At 32.9% G+C, this 17519-nt stretch overlaps 1 protein-coding gene and 1 long non-coding RNA gene across 2 annotated transcripts; both read right to left on the reverse strand.

Moving 5' to 3' along the window:
* Positions 1 to 4540, reverse strand: LOC136065013 (uncharacterized). Its single transcript, XR_010626657.1, has 3 exons — positions 3841 to 4540; positions 2421 to 2525; positions 1 to 1155 (listed from the first exon to the last, which is right to left on the reverse strand). It is a non-coding gene; the product is annotated as an uncharacterized LOC136065013 (long non-coding RNA).
* Positions 4541 to 7840: 3300 nt separating this feature from the next.
* LOC112022723 (protein SUPPRESSOR OF npr1-1, CONSTITUTIVE 1-like) lies at positions 7841 to 12913 on the reverse strand. The gene is made up of 5 exons (XM_065767619.1): positions 12420 to 12913; positions 9797 to 9896; positions 9246 to 9518; positions 7895 to 9026; positions 7841 to 7848 (listed from the first exon to the last, which is right to left on the reverse strand). The coding sequence occupies exons 1-5, from the start codon at positions 12911 to 12913 to the stop codon at positions 7841 to 7843; spliced, it is 2007 nt and encodes a 668-aa protein (XP_065623691.1).
* Positions 12914 to 17519: the final 4606 nt, after the last annotated feature.

The following is a 17519-nucleotide window of genomic DNA, read 5'->3' on the forward strand; positions in this document are numbered from 1 at the left end:
TTTTTTTTTTTTTTTTTTTACCTGGACAGGTCAATTGTTAATCTTCTGTGTTAGTCCTATATTCCTAGAATCATTCAAAATGTTAAAAGACAAATAGAGAATAAAGTGATATCTTTCTGAGGTGCTACTTACTCATATTCCATTTAGTTTTGGTAGGAAAATTTTTAGTAAAAATTTCTGAATTGCTAACAAACAGAGAATACATGTAGGAGTACATATGGATAAAACAAAAGCGCCAAGATGCGCTCAGTTGGAGACAGAGTTTCAAGGGCTGGCCGGCAAAGCCTTCCCCTACAGAATCCCTAAGATTCTCAAAGAAGCTCATAATCTGATTTTTTTTTTTTTTTTTTTTTTTCCAAAAATTGAATGAGAAAGAGAAGAGCATAACATTTGAAATTTTAGAACAGGAGAGATAGAGGAACCTGATGAAATGATATTGATTTCTAAAGAAACAATATTGTGTGCATTAATTTAAAGGGGAGCTGAACAGTTAAGAGAGAAAGAGAGGTGTACTAGTTCAATGGTTTTTGTTGAAGCAATTAAATAATCCACATCCTTTCAAATTCTAAAAGGACATTAAAATTCCATTTTTTAAGAAAAGGTGAGATGGAAAGTCAAATGCAAAAGTTACTTCAATAGAGAGCCACATGGTAGAACCTCGTGCTCTCCCGCATGAGGTCTTTGCTTATATATATATATATATTGATTGATGATTGATTATGGAAGCGATTGAATATCACGTGGATTCATAATCACTATATAGTCTTTTACAAATGCACACATAACTCCAAAAGCAAGAACCAAATCACTTATGAATGAAAAGAGAAAAAGATCATCAATTAGAAACATACATAGTATCATCGAAATTCCAAGTGCATTGAAATTCCAGTTTGGCGATTTTTGAAAACTATATCAACCCACACTTCAGTTTCCATATATTTGAAAAATCAATCAATTGATCCATATTCTCTAGTGACAAGTGCATGAAAATCCCAAACTGACTGACCTCATACTACAAGGGATCCAAACATCTTTGCTCCAAATACCCTTTAAATCACTAGGTACCACCACTTATCACTTTAGTTGCTACAAGATAAATTCCCCATAATGCAGCTCCAAATTAAAGACTTTCAGCATTAACTCCACATAATATTTCTGGAACTCTTGGCAGTTAATTGGGTTATACAAAAATTTATGTGCAAAGGATCAACAAGAGACAAATGATGCATATTAATAGCATTTGAAAAGACAAGCTAGTAAAGATTATATGAAAGATGATGAAAAAATTGGTAATTATAAGGTTTAGCTACACTGTCCACATCATCTAAAGAAACGTTACAATATATTTGAGAGCTATCTAGATGCAATGTATAACACAATAACCTCAAATCCCAATTATAAAGCATGTGTTGCTTACAACTTCCATTGCACAATCAAATGCAAATCCTATGGTGTACTTTTGGTTTGCTTTTAAAGCAATCACAAATGCATATGTACTAGGTAGCATTAAGCACCATATCTCAACCGTAAGAACATTTGAGCTAGCTATATTGATTTTTTTCTGGCAACCCCTCATCTAGTGATTCATTGAGCATTCTATACAGCCGAAAGAATACTAGAGTGTACACAGCTTTTAACTTCAGCCCCCCCCCCCCCCCCCCCCCCCCCCCNCACCCCCCCCCCCCCCCCCCAAAACAGTAATTAGAACTGGATTATTCAAGAAAATCTTTTTTTTCTTTTTTTTTTTTCAAAACAAGAACAATAGTTTTAAACATATTAACATATCTTCAAATGAATGGTTTAGAAGCATACTTATTAAATAATTTCTAAAGAAGATACTTAAGGATCAACTAAGCAAGATATGTAATAGATGTCTCACTCATCCAATAATATCACTCAATAGATGAAAGACTTCAGATATATTTTATTACATAAAACTCTACAGAAGACCAGGTAAAGAGTAGACTCCTCTGCTATGGCATGTACCTTTCTCAATAAATCTCATGCCTTCCACAAAAATACCGTTATTACACTATATCCACACTAACCACATCACGCATGCTGGCATCAAGTTCTAAACATTCGAAGATTACTTTGACATGATATAAACTTTTAAAATAAAAAACAATATATAAACAACTACACGGATCATGACATCACATTGAAATATGGGGGCAAATATAAACCCATTCAACCAATGCACTTAGATAATCTCAAGAAACTGCCCTCTTTTCCCCAAAATACTTACTCAAGAAATTACCCCCATCGTATGAGTTTCCAATTACTTAATGCTTGCTTTTTAATCTTCGGATATAATACATAGAACCGTATGAAGCATCCAACAATAATTTTACTTACCGAATTCTTTATAGGTTTTACACTATCATATAGACATATCATGAAAAAAGAGAGATCCATACCTCTAATATATGATCATGTCATGTGCTATACTTCCAAGAAAACTGTTGAAAAGTTCATCAAGTGGTTTAAATGCAATGTCTACTTCCCATGTGTTTGCCGCATCCCTACAAATAGAAGAAAGGTAAGCACTATGACTTAAGACTTTAGAAGCAAGCATTAATAATTATTCCTTCATGCATTACTTTGTTTCTATGCATTAAAATAGCTCAAAGAGTGTTGGCAAAGATGACAGTGAAGTGATTGCACTAGTCTTGTGACTGAAACACTCTTTCTAGCCAAGAAGAAACAACATTAAAGAAAAAAAAAAAAAAGAGCAGTAAATGGAAAAACACATTAACCATATGAGCACTGCAATCAAAAAAAAAAAAGTTACTTTAGTTAGAACATTAACGTTTGGCTGCAATGGAATTCCATTTTGAATTCATACTTTCTTTGTAGTTTGTTCTTTTTTTGGCAATGTAGAAAATAAGTATGCAAAAATGGTCAACGTCCTCAAGTAAAATTATAGATTTTTTTTTTTTTTTTTTACGAGAAAATGAATTTATTCATGAAACAAACTATAAAAACAGCAAACATTAGTATCTAAAAGCTGTAACACCTAACAACAAAAACAAAGCAAGCAAGAAACTAAATAAAAGGTGCAACTAAACTTACAAAGAATCAAACTAAAACCCTCAATTATGGCAAACTCAACCGAGTCCTTAATGGCTTATTGCCTCCTCATACTTGACATTGTTGCAAAATACATAAGCATTTCTTTCAAGCCAAACATAATAAACCACTGCAAACCTAGCCATATTTCTTATGGTGCTTTTCAAACTTTTGGCCTTCAACTTATTTTTACCCCCAAAGGACTACTTGGTACCAACTATATGCCTAGGATTATATTAGACACTATGACTTAACTTGCTGCCATAGCCTCTTTGAGAAAGGAAGGATACTCAAGGATTTTGAGTCCATAGTTTAGCGCAAAGTTGATTTTTATTTCTCTTGGTAATATGTTTGATGCATTCTTGTTCAGTTGTCACTTACCTCTAAATAAAATGATGAAAAATTTAAGTAAATTATGCACTAGAAGTTTGTGTGCTTGACTTAAATTTCAATTTCAAACAAACAAGAAGCAAACTCCTTATTTAATAAAATTGAAGTTTAGAAAATCTTGTAAGAGGAAATTATGCACTAGAAGCAGACAAATCAAATGAATAAAATACAAATATTACAATAAATGAAAATCAAATTGCAAGGTGGAAATGGATCTTGGACCTACCAATTACTTCAACAGCAACTGCATTATAATAAAATAAATTAAATACTTATTTTATAACTAATAAATACAAAGCCTAGCAGCTTGATTTCCTATAAATACTTGAGCAGAAATCCAACAATGTGAATCCAATAATGCAACTAAAGTACGCATACCTTGGCATCGAGGTTGCTTTCAGGTGGAAGCATAGTTCTTGGAAGTTTGATCAAGATGTTCTTGCCTTCTTTGATGGTGGAAACAGATTGAAGTCAGAATTATTGTTGTCAAAGGCATGGGCCACTGAAGAGGAACCCTGATCAAACCCATCTCTGAATCCCAAATCTTGCCGACCCAAGCCTAATTCGGACACACTTGCGGTATTCACTGGAAGCACTGGCAAAGAGTGGAGAATGGTGGTGCCTTCAGGAACCGAAGGAGCCAATGTTCTCCTACATCTGACTCATTATATCCAATGCTTTTAAATGAATCCAAATCTTGTCGACCCAAGCCTAATTCGGACCCATTTGTGGTATCCACTGGACGCAAATCAGATGGCAAAGAATGGTGCTCCATATCATCAAGGACTAAGGGAGGGCAACCATCTCTACTAGAAGATGAGTCCAAATCGTGCACATCATCACGAAATGATGATTCAAAGTCTGGGTCAGTGTTATCACAAATCCGGGCAATTGAAGATGAATCCAGCTCATCCAACCCATAAGTAAATCCCAAACCTGGGTGACCCATGGGTAAGTCGAGCCCATTTGTGGTGTCCATTTGAAGCCCCACATCAGATGGAAAAGAAGGGTGATCAATGTCATCAGGAACCGATGAAGACCCACAACAAATGCAGTCTACATGGACTCCCAACGGGGGAATGGGCAGAATAATAATGGTTAAGAAGAGAATTTAGTTAGTTAGACAACGCGTGAAACTATAAAGGAAATTAAGCATCTCGAGTTTTAGAAAATCGAGATCCATTTATATAAATCTCGAGTTTCGCAAACTCGAGTTCCATGCAAAAAAAATTATAATTGCCCCTATAGTGGCGTTTTTAAGTCTTATAGTGACGTTTTAAAGCCCTATAGCGGCGTTTTTCTGCCAAATTTTTTCATAAGTGCTCAATACCAGGTCCAGTGAGCCCTATAGTGGCGTTTTTATGCCCTATACTGACGTTTTAAAGCCCTATAGTGGCGTTTTTCTGCTAAATTTTTTTTATAACTCCATTTTTAAGCCCTATAGTGACGTTTTTAAGCCCTATAGGGGCGTTTTCTAAACTCGAGTTTTTAAAACTCGATTTTCACTTTGATTTTTTTTACAAATCAAACCTCAAAAACTTGATTTTTATCTTGGAACTCGAGTTTTAGACACTCGAGATGCTAGTTTTCAAAATTCTTTTGCAACGTGACAACTAACTAAATTTTTTAATATTATTAAAAACTCGAGTTCAGAAAACGCCGCTATAGGACTTAAAAACGTCACTATAGGGCTTAAAAATGGAGTTATAAAAAAAATTTAGCAGAAAAACGCCACTATAGGGCTTTAAAACGTCAGTATAGGGCATAAAAACGCCACTATAGGGCTCACTGAACCTGGTATTAAACACTTATGAAAAATTTTTGCAGAAAAACGCCGCTATAGGGTTTTAAAACGTCACTATAAGACTTAAAAACGCCACTATAGGGGCGATAAAACTATAATTTTTTTTGCATGGAACTCGAGTTTGTAAAACTCGAGATTTATGTAAATGGATCTCGATTTTCTAAAACTCGAGATGCCTAATTTCCTTTATAGTTTCACGCGTTGTCTAACTAAACAAATACTCTTCTTAATCACGATTATTCTGCTCATTCCCCCGAAGAAGAAGGGATTATTCCAACATAACGCTCGATTTCAACTGTAATCGTAACCTGATTCTGTTCAGATGGATTTGATTCATTCCATCCCCCAAGATATACAGGACGTAATAAGAGAGGCTCAGGAACTCCTGATATAATAAAGCCTAGCCATGCTTCATGTTTTTTTGAAAACCATTGCTGGAAACATCGAAGCAAGTTGCTCCTTTAGCTTTGACCTCCGCCGATCGAAAAGCAAAACAGATAATTAATTTTTTAAATTCACTGCCAAACACGAATGATACAAAATTTCCAGCACTCTGATGGTTCAATTTGAACGACTTCGGAGTCTCAATTCTTGGTAGTACAAGATCATAATAACGATCGTAACAAAAAGACGAGGGATCCAGGAATATTTCTAGAAACTGCTTGCATTTAGCAAAAACAAGAAATTGAAATTTAGAGATTCTTGTAATATATATATATATATATATATCACTTAAACTTAAATATATAGAGAGAAGGGGAGAGAGCGCACCTGATTAAATAGTCTGCATGATGATGGTAGATCCAACGACATGCAGTCTGATGCGTCCACTCCTCTTATAGACTGTGGAAGCCTTGGAATTTCACGTAGGATCTTGCAATTACGCATGGTAAGTTTCCGTAATGTGGTAAATCTAATAATGCTTTCCGGGATTGTAACAATATTAGAGCCATCTATTCTTAGATAGTCTAATGAGGGGAAGGAATCGAGCTTCATCAAAATATGTGATTCAATTATATGTCTGTCACAATTATAGACTTCCAGTTCTCTCAAGTTCGTAAACTTACATCCCGAAATGCTAACAAGAGAATCCCCAACGTTTTGACAATTATCTAGGCTTAACTGAGTAAGCCCACTAATTAGATACTTCAGTGACAAAAGCCATTCTCTAATATTATTATCACCAAAATTCAACCTGCCACATTTAATTTCTGGGTGAATATTGAGAAACTTTTCAAGGCTTACGCAGCCGCATAGACTAATAAATTCTAAAGATTTCAAGCTAAGGGTGCTGGGAAGAACTTGAAGTTTTTTGCAACCCCTGAGTATACACCACTTAAGCTTATCAAGAGATCCAAAGGCCTCATGAACCTCAATTAAATTTTCACAATTTTCCATGATCAACTTCTCTAAGTTTGGGGCACCCAAGTCAGGTAATTTTTCAAGACTTACGCAGTCACATAGATTGATATCTTTAAGAGATTTCAACCTAAGGGTGCTGGGAAGAATTTGAAGTTTTTTGCAATAGCTGAGAGTCCAATGCTTAAGCTTATCAAGAGATCCAATGGCCTCATGAACCTCAATTAAATTTTCACAACCAAACATGTTCAAATACTTTAAGTTTGGAGCACCCAAGCCAGGTAATTTTTCAAGACTTACGCAGCCACCTAGATGGATATCTTCAACAGATTTCAACCTAAGGGTGCTGGGAAGAATTTGAAGTTTTTTGCAATACTGAAGCGTCCATCTCTTAAGCTTATCAAGAGATCCAATGGCCTCATGAACCTCAATTAAATTTTCACAATTTTTCATGTTCAACTCCTCTAAGTTTGGAGCACCCAAGTCAGGTAATTTTTCAAGACTTACGCAGTCACATAGATTGATATCTTCAAGAGATTTCAACCTAAGGGTGCTGGGAAGAATTTGAAGTTTTTTGCAATTGCTGAGAGTCCAATGCTTAAGCTTATCAAGAGATCCAATGGCCTCATGAACCTCAATTAAATTTTCACAATCACTAGTGTTCAATCTCTCTAAGTTTGGGGTGCACAAGTTAGGTAATTTTCTAATGGATATACACCTTTCCAAATTGATACTTTTCAAATTATTGTACTGGCCCCCCTACAAGGAAAAAAAACCCCAAAAATTGTTCATCAAAAAAATTTTAGAAACAACATTCAAAGAAATCAAAATTCATTAATACTAATACTCATACCTGCATGAATAGCTTCTCCAATCTAATGCAACTACGCGGCATCTCTAGTACAACAAGTTGTTGAGGACAATAATTGGATGGCAAAGAAAAAGGATATTCGTGCCATTCAAGTAACTTTAACTCATTGGGAAGATAGTTAAGTTCTTTAGAAATGAGTACATTATNGTCTGATGCGTCCACTCCTCTTATAGACTGTGGAAGCCTTGGAATTTCACGTAGGATCTTGCAATTACGCATGGTAAGTTTCCGTAATGTGGTAAATCTAATAATGCTTTCCGGGATTGTAACAATATTAGAGCCATCTATTCTTAGATAGTCTAATGAGGGGAAGGAATCGAGCTTCATCAAAATATGTGATTCAATTATATGTCTGTCACAATTATAGACTTCCAGTTCTCTCAAGTTCGTAAACTTACATCCCGAAATGCTAACAAGAGAATCCCCAACGTTTTGACAATTATCTAGGCTTAACTGAGTAAGCCCACTAATTAGATACTTCAGTGACAAAAGCCATTCTCTAATATTATTATCACCAAAATTCAACCTGCCACATTTAATTTCTGGGTGAATATTGAGAAACTTTTCAAGGCTTACGCAGCCGCATAGACTAATAAATTCTAAAGATTTCAAGCTAAGGGTGCTGGGAAGAACTTGAAGTTTTTTGCAACCCCTGAGTATACACCACTTAAGCTTATCAAGAGATCCAAAGGCCTCATGAACCTCAATTAAATTTTCACAATTTTCCATGATCAACTTCTCTAAGTTTGGGGCACCCAAGTCAGGTAATTTTTCAAGACTTACGCAGTCACATAGATTGATATCTTTAAGAGATTTCAACCTAAGGGTGCTGGGAAGAATTTGAAGTTTTTTGCAATAGCTGAGAGTCCAATGCTTAAGCTTATCAAGAGATCCAATGGCCTCATGAACCTCAATTAAATTTTCACAACCAAACATGTTCAAATACTTTAAGTTTGGAGCACCCAAGCCAGGTAATTTTTCAAGACTTACGCAGCCACCTAGATGGATATCTTCAACAGATTTCAACCTAAGGGTGCTGGGAAGAATTTGAAGTTTTTTGCAATACTGAAGCGTCCATCTCTTAAGCTTATCAAGAGATCCAATGGCCTCATGAACCTCAATTAAATTTTCACAATTTTTCATGTTCAACTCCTCTAAGTTTGGAGCACCCAAGTCAGGTAATTTTTCAAGACTTACGCAGTCACATAGATTGATATCTTCAAGAGATTTCAACCTAAGGGTGCTGGGAAGAATTTGAAGTTTTTTGCAATTGCTGAGAGTCCAATGCTTAAGCTTATCAAGAGATCCAATGGCCTCATGAACCTCAATTAAATTTTCACAATTTTTCATGTTCAACTCCTCTAAGTTTGGAGCACCCAAGTCAGGTAATTTTTCAAGACTTACGCAGTCACATAGATTGATATCTTCAAGAGATTTCAACCTAAGGGTGCTGGGAAGAATTTGAAGTTTTTTGCAATTGCTGAGAGTCCAATGCTTAAGCTTATCAAGAGATCCAATGGCCTCATGAACCTCAATTAAATTTTCACAATCACTAGTGTTCAATCTCTCTAAGTTTGGGGTGCACAAGTTAGGTAATTTTCTAATGGATATACACCTTTCCAAATTGATACTTTTCAAATTATTGTACTGGCCCCCTACAAGGAAAAAAAACCCCAAAAATTGTTCATCAAAAAAATTTTAGAAACAACATTCAAAGAAATCAAAATTCATTAATACTAATACTCATACCTGCATGAATAGCTTCTCCAATCTAATGCAACTACGCGGCATCTCTAGTACAACAAGTTGTTGAGGACAATAATTGGATGGCAAAGAAAAAGGATATTCGTGCCATTCAAGTAACTTTAACTCATTGGGAAGATAGTTAAGTTCTTTAGAAATGAGTACATTATGAACCATAAGAAATTTGAGATTTTCCATCTTTTTGAAAGCTTTAGCATGTAATTGCACTGTTATTGGATTAGGTGAACACCACATTATACTTCGAATTTTGTCTGACCCCTGATTGGAGAAAGAATTAAGTGAAACATATAACACAATAGAATTTGCCAATTCTATAATAATCATGAAATTTTAAGCAAAAATGATATTGTTAAACTTATATTTGCCATAATATTAAAAAGAAAAAAAATTATCACTTCTACTTGATAAAAAAGAAATTAAAATCTAAAAAAGAGAAAAGTAAATTTTGTGCACTAGATATGACTTTTTTTTTTTTAATATTATTTGAAATTGCCCAAATATAAATAAGTCTCTTATTTTGCTGGACTTCTTAAAACCATGTGTAGGCAAGAATTAGATCTAGTGGATAGAGAGCTGGACCAAGTAGGTTCTACCATGTTGTACTTTTGTAAACTAAGAGCATTCTCATCAAGAATGCTATAAAATATAACATTTAGCATCTCAAAAAGTTACTTTATTCATTTTAACATCTCACTTTACAAATACACCCAACATCAAAGGTTCTATTATTTTACCACTTCATTTAAATATTCATTTTTTATTCTTTCTTTATTCTTTATTCATTTAAATCAAATTTTACATCCATTGTGATATGAAGTAGTCAACAAGCATGGGAACAATTGTAGTAGTGAAACATCATTAAACTAACCAGGGACGGAGCCAGGACTTGGAGTTAGAGGGGATGACTCTGCTGCTAGCTGTGTGCGATGGCTCTGACCTTTGAGTCTACTGCTTTACTACTAAGGATTTTTGTTTAAAATTTTTTAAATGGCCAAGTAGCTTGTTATGGGTAAAATAGATTGATTGGACTTAATTTTTTTAGTTTTATTATTGGTAATTTTTGTTATTGGGCTAATTTTTTTATGTCCTTTAAAAGGGGAAAAACTACAAAATTTTTACAAATTGCTAATGTGGTGAATGGTTATTTATAATTAAAAAGCGATGCAAGTATACGAATCAATAAGAATTTGCTATCTCAATAGTTTGTATAAACATTGTAAAAACGTTTTTGCCTATAACATTATTCTCAAAAGAATTGATGGTATTATTAGAGGGGAAAAGTGTAATTTTATTGAACAAAATTGCTAAAATTAGTACATATTAATATAATAATATTAAAAAAAAGAAAAATTAGGGGGGCCTTGCCCCCCTGGTCCAATAACATCTCCGTCCATGAAACTAAGTAGTTCTTTTGGTTGGAAAAATCGTGGAATTTTGCATATATCCAGCTGCTATAAGACAAGCATGGGAACAGCAAAATGTTGGTCCCTCATTTGGGACGTGCTTTTCATTTCCTGAAGTATCGCGCAATAGAATATTTACATCATTTTATAATTGTCACAGAAACCTATCCACTCGATCTAGTCGACCATGACAGTGTAATTTTTTATTAAACAAATATATATATATTTTTTAACATCTTGCTGCAGTAGGCTGCTAGAGATAGCAGCCCACTGTAGCTAGATGTCAAAATTAATAGCATCTAGCACCTTTGATGGAAAGTACTTTTTACAAATTTGATGTTAAAAAATAGCATTTATAGCGCTTAGCATTCTTGATGAGAATGCTCTAATAAAGTGCTTTTAGGACTGTACACTTAGCTAACACATTTTGGGTTATAACTTGCATAAGTGTCAATTTGTAAATGGATTACTCCCAGACACTTGATGAAAAAAAAAAAAAACATAAATAGTATACGTTACCCTAACACACTCAGAAAAAAGGACAATTCAGTATTCCTGTACCCCCACAAGAAGATGCATGTTTTGTAAAAATTGACTATGGTCCGTTTGGATACAACTGAAAACTAAAAAAATACTGTAACAAATAATTTTTAAATGTATAAATGGTATCATGGGACTCATTTTGAATGAAAAAGTTGCTGAAAAGTGAAATTTGTGGGTTCATAAACAGTAAAAGTTGTGTGAAAAAAGTCAAATGTTGATTGAACAGTAGCCGCAAACAGTATGAACAGTAAAAAAGTGCATTGAAACACGTGAAAAAAAAAAAAAAAAAAAAAAAGGCAAAACGCAACGCAACGCAAAACGTGCCAGCCAAACGTTCTCTAGGTTTCAACGCACAAGATTAATTTTCCACACGACTCAAAATATTTTTGGGGTTGACCTGAGTCACTTAGGAGAATAAGCAATAACGAATGGCAAAAAAGAAATTTTCAATTGGTGCTGTTAACATAAAATTTCCTTAATGACATTATTCTTTCTTGATAATGTTTTGTTTGTGTTTTTTTTTTCTTATAAACTTCTTGATAATGTTTTAATTAGTTGATAAAATATCAATTTTATGATGACTTCCTATGAATAAATATGAGCAGAGCTATATGAGTAATATAATTTTTTTTTTATATACCATTTAGATTGCACAAATATACATCACTCTTCAATTTGATTAATTTCATGTTACTCTTTTAATAATTTTTCTTGCATCATATGGTTAACCTCTAAAACTATTAAAAGTAGCCACTTTTTTTTTTTTAACATTAAATATTTGTAGATAAAGTTTTGCTACAAACTTGGTTGTAGTCAATAGCTTAACTTCATTCAATATCTTTTCATTGGATGTAAATTTTGATAAGTCCACCATTAGATAATATTTTTTTCTTATATCCTTTGTGTTTGCAAAATTTTTACAAATTAATGATCAATAATTATGTCATCAATCAAATGTTTAACTTTTAAGTATTTATAATCTAAAATTATGCTTAAAAAATAAGTTTATGAATCAATGGTAAATTAAATTTGATTGGCACAAACTCTTTAATTGGTATGATTAAATTCTTCTATTTCCTACTAATCTAACTGACTTAGTAATTGAAGAGATAATCATAATACATATTTTTTCATATTTGGCATTTGTGGTTGTAACAAAACCATTAGAAGTCTAAAAGTCAAAAGCACATAACATTAGTTATTAGATACGTACCCATCCTCATAATGCCATCCAGACAAACTAGCTGCTTCCTTTAGAGTTGCCTTCCACCTTTGCACCTTCTCTATATTATTCTTGAACTTGATTTCTTGTTCAGTCAGTGCTACTTTAAAATTACCGTCTTGCTTACGTACTTCAGATGGATCCACTTTGTAAAAAACAGGTAGAACCAATTGTCCATTTTGCTTACAGTTAAGAATCTCAACAAGTTTATCCAAGCACCAAGTCGAAAATGCGTAGTTTTGAGAGAATATGATAATTGAAATCTTTGACGATCTAATAGCTTTGAGAAGTTCCTCTGAAATTTCTTCCTCTATTTGGAAATCATTATCAATGAAGGTCTTGATACATTTGTCACACAAATCATGATATAAATGGCCAGTAAAACCATTGCGAGTATCTTCACCCCTAAAGTTCAAGAAAACGTCATAGTTCCACCAGTGAGTAAAAGAAGAAAAGGAGTCTCCTTGATTGATCGGGAAAGCCATTGAAAAGAAGAAAGATGTGATGAAATGAGAATTACAAGAGATGAGGAGTAAAGCTCCAAGTTTTTTGACAGAGCGACATTTGAATGGAAATGAAGGCCTTGAAAGTAGAGAAGTCCCACTTCCACGAAGATTCCGTGGTGCAAACTTTTCAACAGAGGCTCTTTCATTTGTCAAAAAGTGAGTGAGAAAACAATGATTAAAATGACTTTATTGGCAACGCGGAATATCATTGTGTTTACTCACACATACATTCGCTCCAATCAACAAATTAACCAAAAAAAAAAAAGGGAAACGTACCATACATTCTCTCATACACAAATGAAAGAAAAAGAAGATGGGAAAGGAAAAGTAAAAAGTAGATATAAAGACAAGGAATCACGTGGGAGGGTAGACTTTTCAATTTTTAAGTTGAAATGAAACTTCTTGGAAGGTGTCTTCCTTACAAATGCCATTCTATGCATATTTTTTACAAAAGTGCCATTTTTTTTTTCCTTGTATTTACCAATCAGTGCGGACTGCGGACTGCGGACTGTGGACTGTGGTGGAATACAATGTAAAGGACAGATGTATGATGTGTAACCAATTTTTACTTTAAAAAAAAAAAACATATCCACCAATTCAATTCATTAGAATTTTTGTTTATTCTATTATCAATTTAAATTTTAGCTCAACCGTAATAAGTAATAATATTTTTATTATATATTTATATAATTGTATATTGCACTAATTTTGAAATAGTAAACCGATATTTACCGTATGAAAATATTCCGATCCTGTTATTAAAACCAACATCAACAAGTAGTGAACATAGAGACGGAGCTATACATTGATTGCCCCTCAATTTTTTAAAAAAAAAATATTAGGGCTTGTTTGGTAAAGGAGTTTGACTAGTGTTGTTTGTAATTTTTTGAAATACATGTGAGTGAAAAGTGTGTGAAAAAATGTGTAATGTTATTTAAAAACTGAAAATGGGTGTTTGAAATGCTCTACCAAACGAGCCCTTTAGTATTTGACTTCTCTATCTAAAATTAATTTTATTATCTAAACTTGATAGCCTTCTGTGCTGATTATTCTTTTTGTCAACTAGCAATTTGTGCTTTTACAAGTTTTAGGTGGAGGGTAAGGTTGTAGGTTCAAGACCTATTTGGTGCATGCTTCCCAATAATAATAAAAAAGCTTCTCCTCATTGACTGATTGCACCTACAGGGTGCTTGCTAAGGCAAGCAGATCTGGCCACCCATTAACAACCTCTTTTATAATATAATGGAGAATGAATTTATGGTGTTCTTTGATGACTTGGTATATAGACTGGTCTTATTACACTAATAGCTTACCAAGTCAAAACTAGTAAAACTCAATGGGATTTAAGCAAACCATGTGACCTAGCTGGGACGTGAATTGTGTAAAATTACACTAATAGGTCCACCTCAATGACTTTTTTACTGTTTAATGTATGATAATATAATAATTTAAATAAGAGAAAACTTAAAGAAATTTAAAAAAAAAAAATGCATTTTTCTTTCACTTCTTTGCTAATACATGTTACTGTATCCATCACTTTTCACTGTTTCAATTCCCCAAACCTAGGGCTATGCATCAATTTTCTCTGCTCTAAACATATCACTTTTCAATTTCACATAGCTAGGGTTATGAATATATCAATATATGTTATATAGTTTATTGCCTAAACCTTCTTTTTCTTATTTTGTTTATATTTTTTATGCTTTATTTGTTTATTTCTTTTAGTTTATGCCTTTAACATTTTATTCTCTCTTCTTTTGCTTACTTAGTTTGAGATTTGCCTTTTTTTTCTTTGTTTATTATACATAATTTTTAAACATGTAACAAGATTTTATTTAGCAAAAACTTAGTTGCAATCTTACGACATTCGTTTATTTTTCTTGTGAATTTATAGAATTTCTAATGCTATTGCTTGTGAAACCTTGATTTTGAATTATAATGGCAAGTTTAATTTAGACATATGCCTACTCTTTCTTTTTCTTTTTCTTTTTTTTTTTAATTCACACATTCGTGTTATGATTTCTCAAACTTACTTTTATTAGTTTATATATATTTAATTTTTTAAAAAATTATTTGATCATGCAATTTGACAGATGAGCCAATGGCTTATAGACCGGGTCAATATCCAGTCTAAGTTTAATAATTATTGTCTTACCATAAATGGTGATTCACATTTTTTTATAGAATTTTTTTTAGTAAATAATAATACTTAATAGAACACACGAAAATAGTAATAATACTAGTGTTTTAAACCAGGTTTATAATACTGAGTACAACTACGAATGGGATAAACATCATTTTTTTTTTAAGTAAACAGTAATACTTATTTGAACACGCAATAAAATAGTAATACTAGTGTTTAAAACCAGGTTTGTAATACATTACATAACAAGAGTATAACTACAAAAGAGTCAAATCTTTGTAGTTGTAAATTGAAATTATAAACAGCGGACACTAAACATACACAACTAATATGGGATTAACATCCTTTTTTTTTTTTATAGAAGAAATTGGTAATTCGCTTGGCTGAGAAGAATTAATGACATAAATGTATATGAACTTATTTGTTATTTCTATATTAATTGAGGATAATTTGAACACATCTTAAATAAGTGATAAGAAAATAATTATTTTTACAAAAATCTCAAGAAAGATTAAGACTGACAATTTTGGTGAGGGTCAGAGACTCAGAGGGTGTATTATTTGTGGGCTCCCACATCCCATCAAATTTCTCACGCGTTAAAAGTTCTGTCTATCCTGTGAAGATTGTTCAGTAATTCTATCATGATACGAATTTTCCTCTGTTCCAACCTCCAAGCCATTTTCATTTTCAGCATTGTCCACATGGACTCGTGTACAACCTTCAATTAAGTCCATGACTGAGAACTTTCTTTGTTTCTTCCGTCTAGATATTTTTTTTCCAATTTGTTTACTTCCTTCTCTCATCTTTCTTCCGTCTTGAATTCTTGGATTGAGGTACGTTGCCCCAGCTCCTATTATTAGCCCCAGTTCATAATAGGATCATTTCATGAACATTCTATTTTGCAGTGTCCCTTTTGCTTTTATTAAAATGATGGTTCTTAGATACTATATTTTAATTTGGTCTTAATATTTTAATTGTATCAATTTAATTTTCAATATTTTAGTAACGTGTCAATTTAATCTCAGCTATTATATATTAGCCGTATCTTAGATGAAAATGAAAGTAAAAAGCTCCAAGTTTTTTGACAAAGCGATTTTTGAATCGAAATGAAAGCCTTGAAAGTAGAAAAGTCCCCACTTCCACGAAGATTCCATGGTGCGAACTTTTGAACAGGGGCCCTTTCATTTCTCAAAAAGTGTAAGATAACAATGAATAAAATGACTTTTTTGACAACACGGAATTGACTAAATCATTGTGTTTACTCACACATACATTCTCTCCAATCAACAAAAACCAAAAAAAAAAGGAAAACATACCATACATTCTCTCACACACAAATGAAAGAAAAAAAAAGTTGGAATGTCAAAGAATTCGGAAAGGAAAAGTAAAAAGTAGAAATAAAGACAAGGAATCACGTGGGGAGGGTAGGCTTTTCAATTTTTAAGTCGAAATGAAACCTCCTGAAAGGTGTCTTAGGCTGTGTTTAGTTCCGTAAAATATTTTTAAAAAAATAGCCTATTTTTTAAAAGTGTTATTTTCAAAAAAACCGAATTGAATATGATTTATAGGAAAAACTAAATACGTAGTTACCCATCATTTTAATAAAAGCAAAAGGACACTGCAAAATAGAATGTTCATGAAATGATCCTATTATGAACTGCGGCTAATAATAGGAGCGGGGCAACCTCAATCCAAGAATTCAAGTTCATGAACTCCTAGCCATTGAAGCTTGACATAAAGAAAATCAAATTATGTTGATGATTTTTTCTCTTCCTAGTATCTGAAGAAAGATGAGAGAGATGGGATTTTCCTTAGAATTGTTCTATATAATATATATAGGAGGCTTTGTATAATGCAGAGGATAAGAAATTGACCGTGATGAGTGTGAAAGTGGAGGCAGATATTAATATATGTGATGAGTGTAAAAGTGGAGGCAGAATTAATATAGGAAGAAAAGAAGTAAACAAATTGGAAAAAAAAAAATATCTAGAAGGAACACACAAAAGAAGTTTCAGTCATGGAGTTAATTGATGGTTGTACACGAGCCCATGTGGACAATGCCGAAAATGAAAATGGCTTGGAACATTGGAAATTTCGTATCACGATAGAATACTGTACAATCTTCCAGAATATACAAAACTTTTAACGGGTGAGAAATTGATGGGACATGGGAGCCACAGATAATACACTCTCTGACCCTCACCAAAATTGTCAATCTTAATCTTTCTGGGATTTTTGTAAAAATAATCATTTTATTATCACTTATTTAAGATATGTTTAAATACCCCCAATTAATATAGAAATAAGTTCACTTACATTTATTTCATTAATTTCTTCTCACCCAAGTGAATTACCAATTTCTTTTATAAAAAAAAAAATATGAATACCATTATGGTAAGACAATAGTTATTAACTCAGTCTAGACATTGACCTGGGCTTGAG

This window comes from Quercus suber, unplaced genomic scaffold, assembly GCF_002906115.3.
Source record: "Quercus suber isolate HL8 unplaced genomic scaffold, Cork oak 2.0 scaffold_830, whole genome shotgun sequence".
Taxonomy (NCBI): Eukaryota; Viridiplantae; Streptophyta; class Magnoliopsida; order Fagales; family Fagaceae; genus Quercus; species Quercus suber.

Coding starts and splice junctions, on each gene's coding strand:
- LOC112022723 (XM_065767619.1), bottom strand. CDS start 12,913: ATGGCTTTCCCGATCAATCAAGGAGACTCCTTTTCTTCTTTTACTCAC. Junction 9,897..12,419: donor GGATGGCATTATGAGGATGG/GTACGTATCTAA, acceptor TATATTTTATAG/CATTCTTGATGAGAATGCTC. Junction 9,519..9,796: donor CTAATTCTTGCCTACACATG/GTTTTAAGAAGT, acceptor TTCTCCAATCAG/GGGTCAGACAAAATTCGAAG.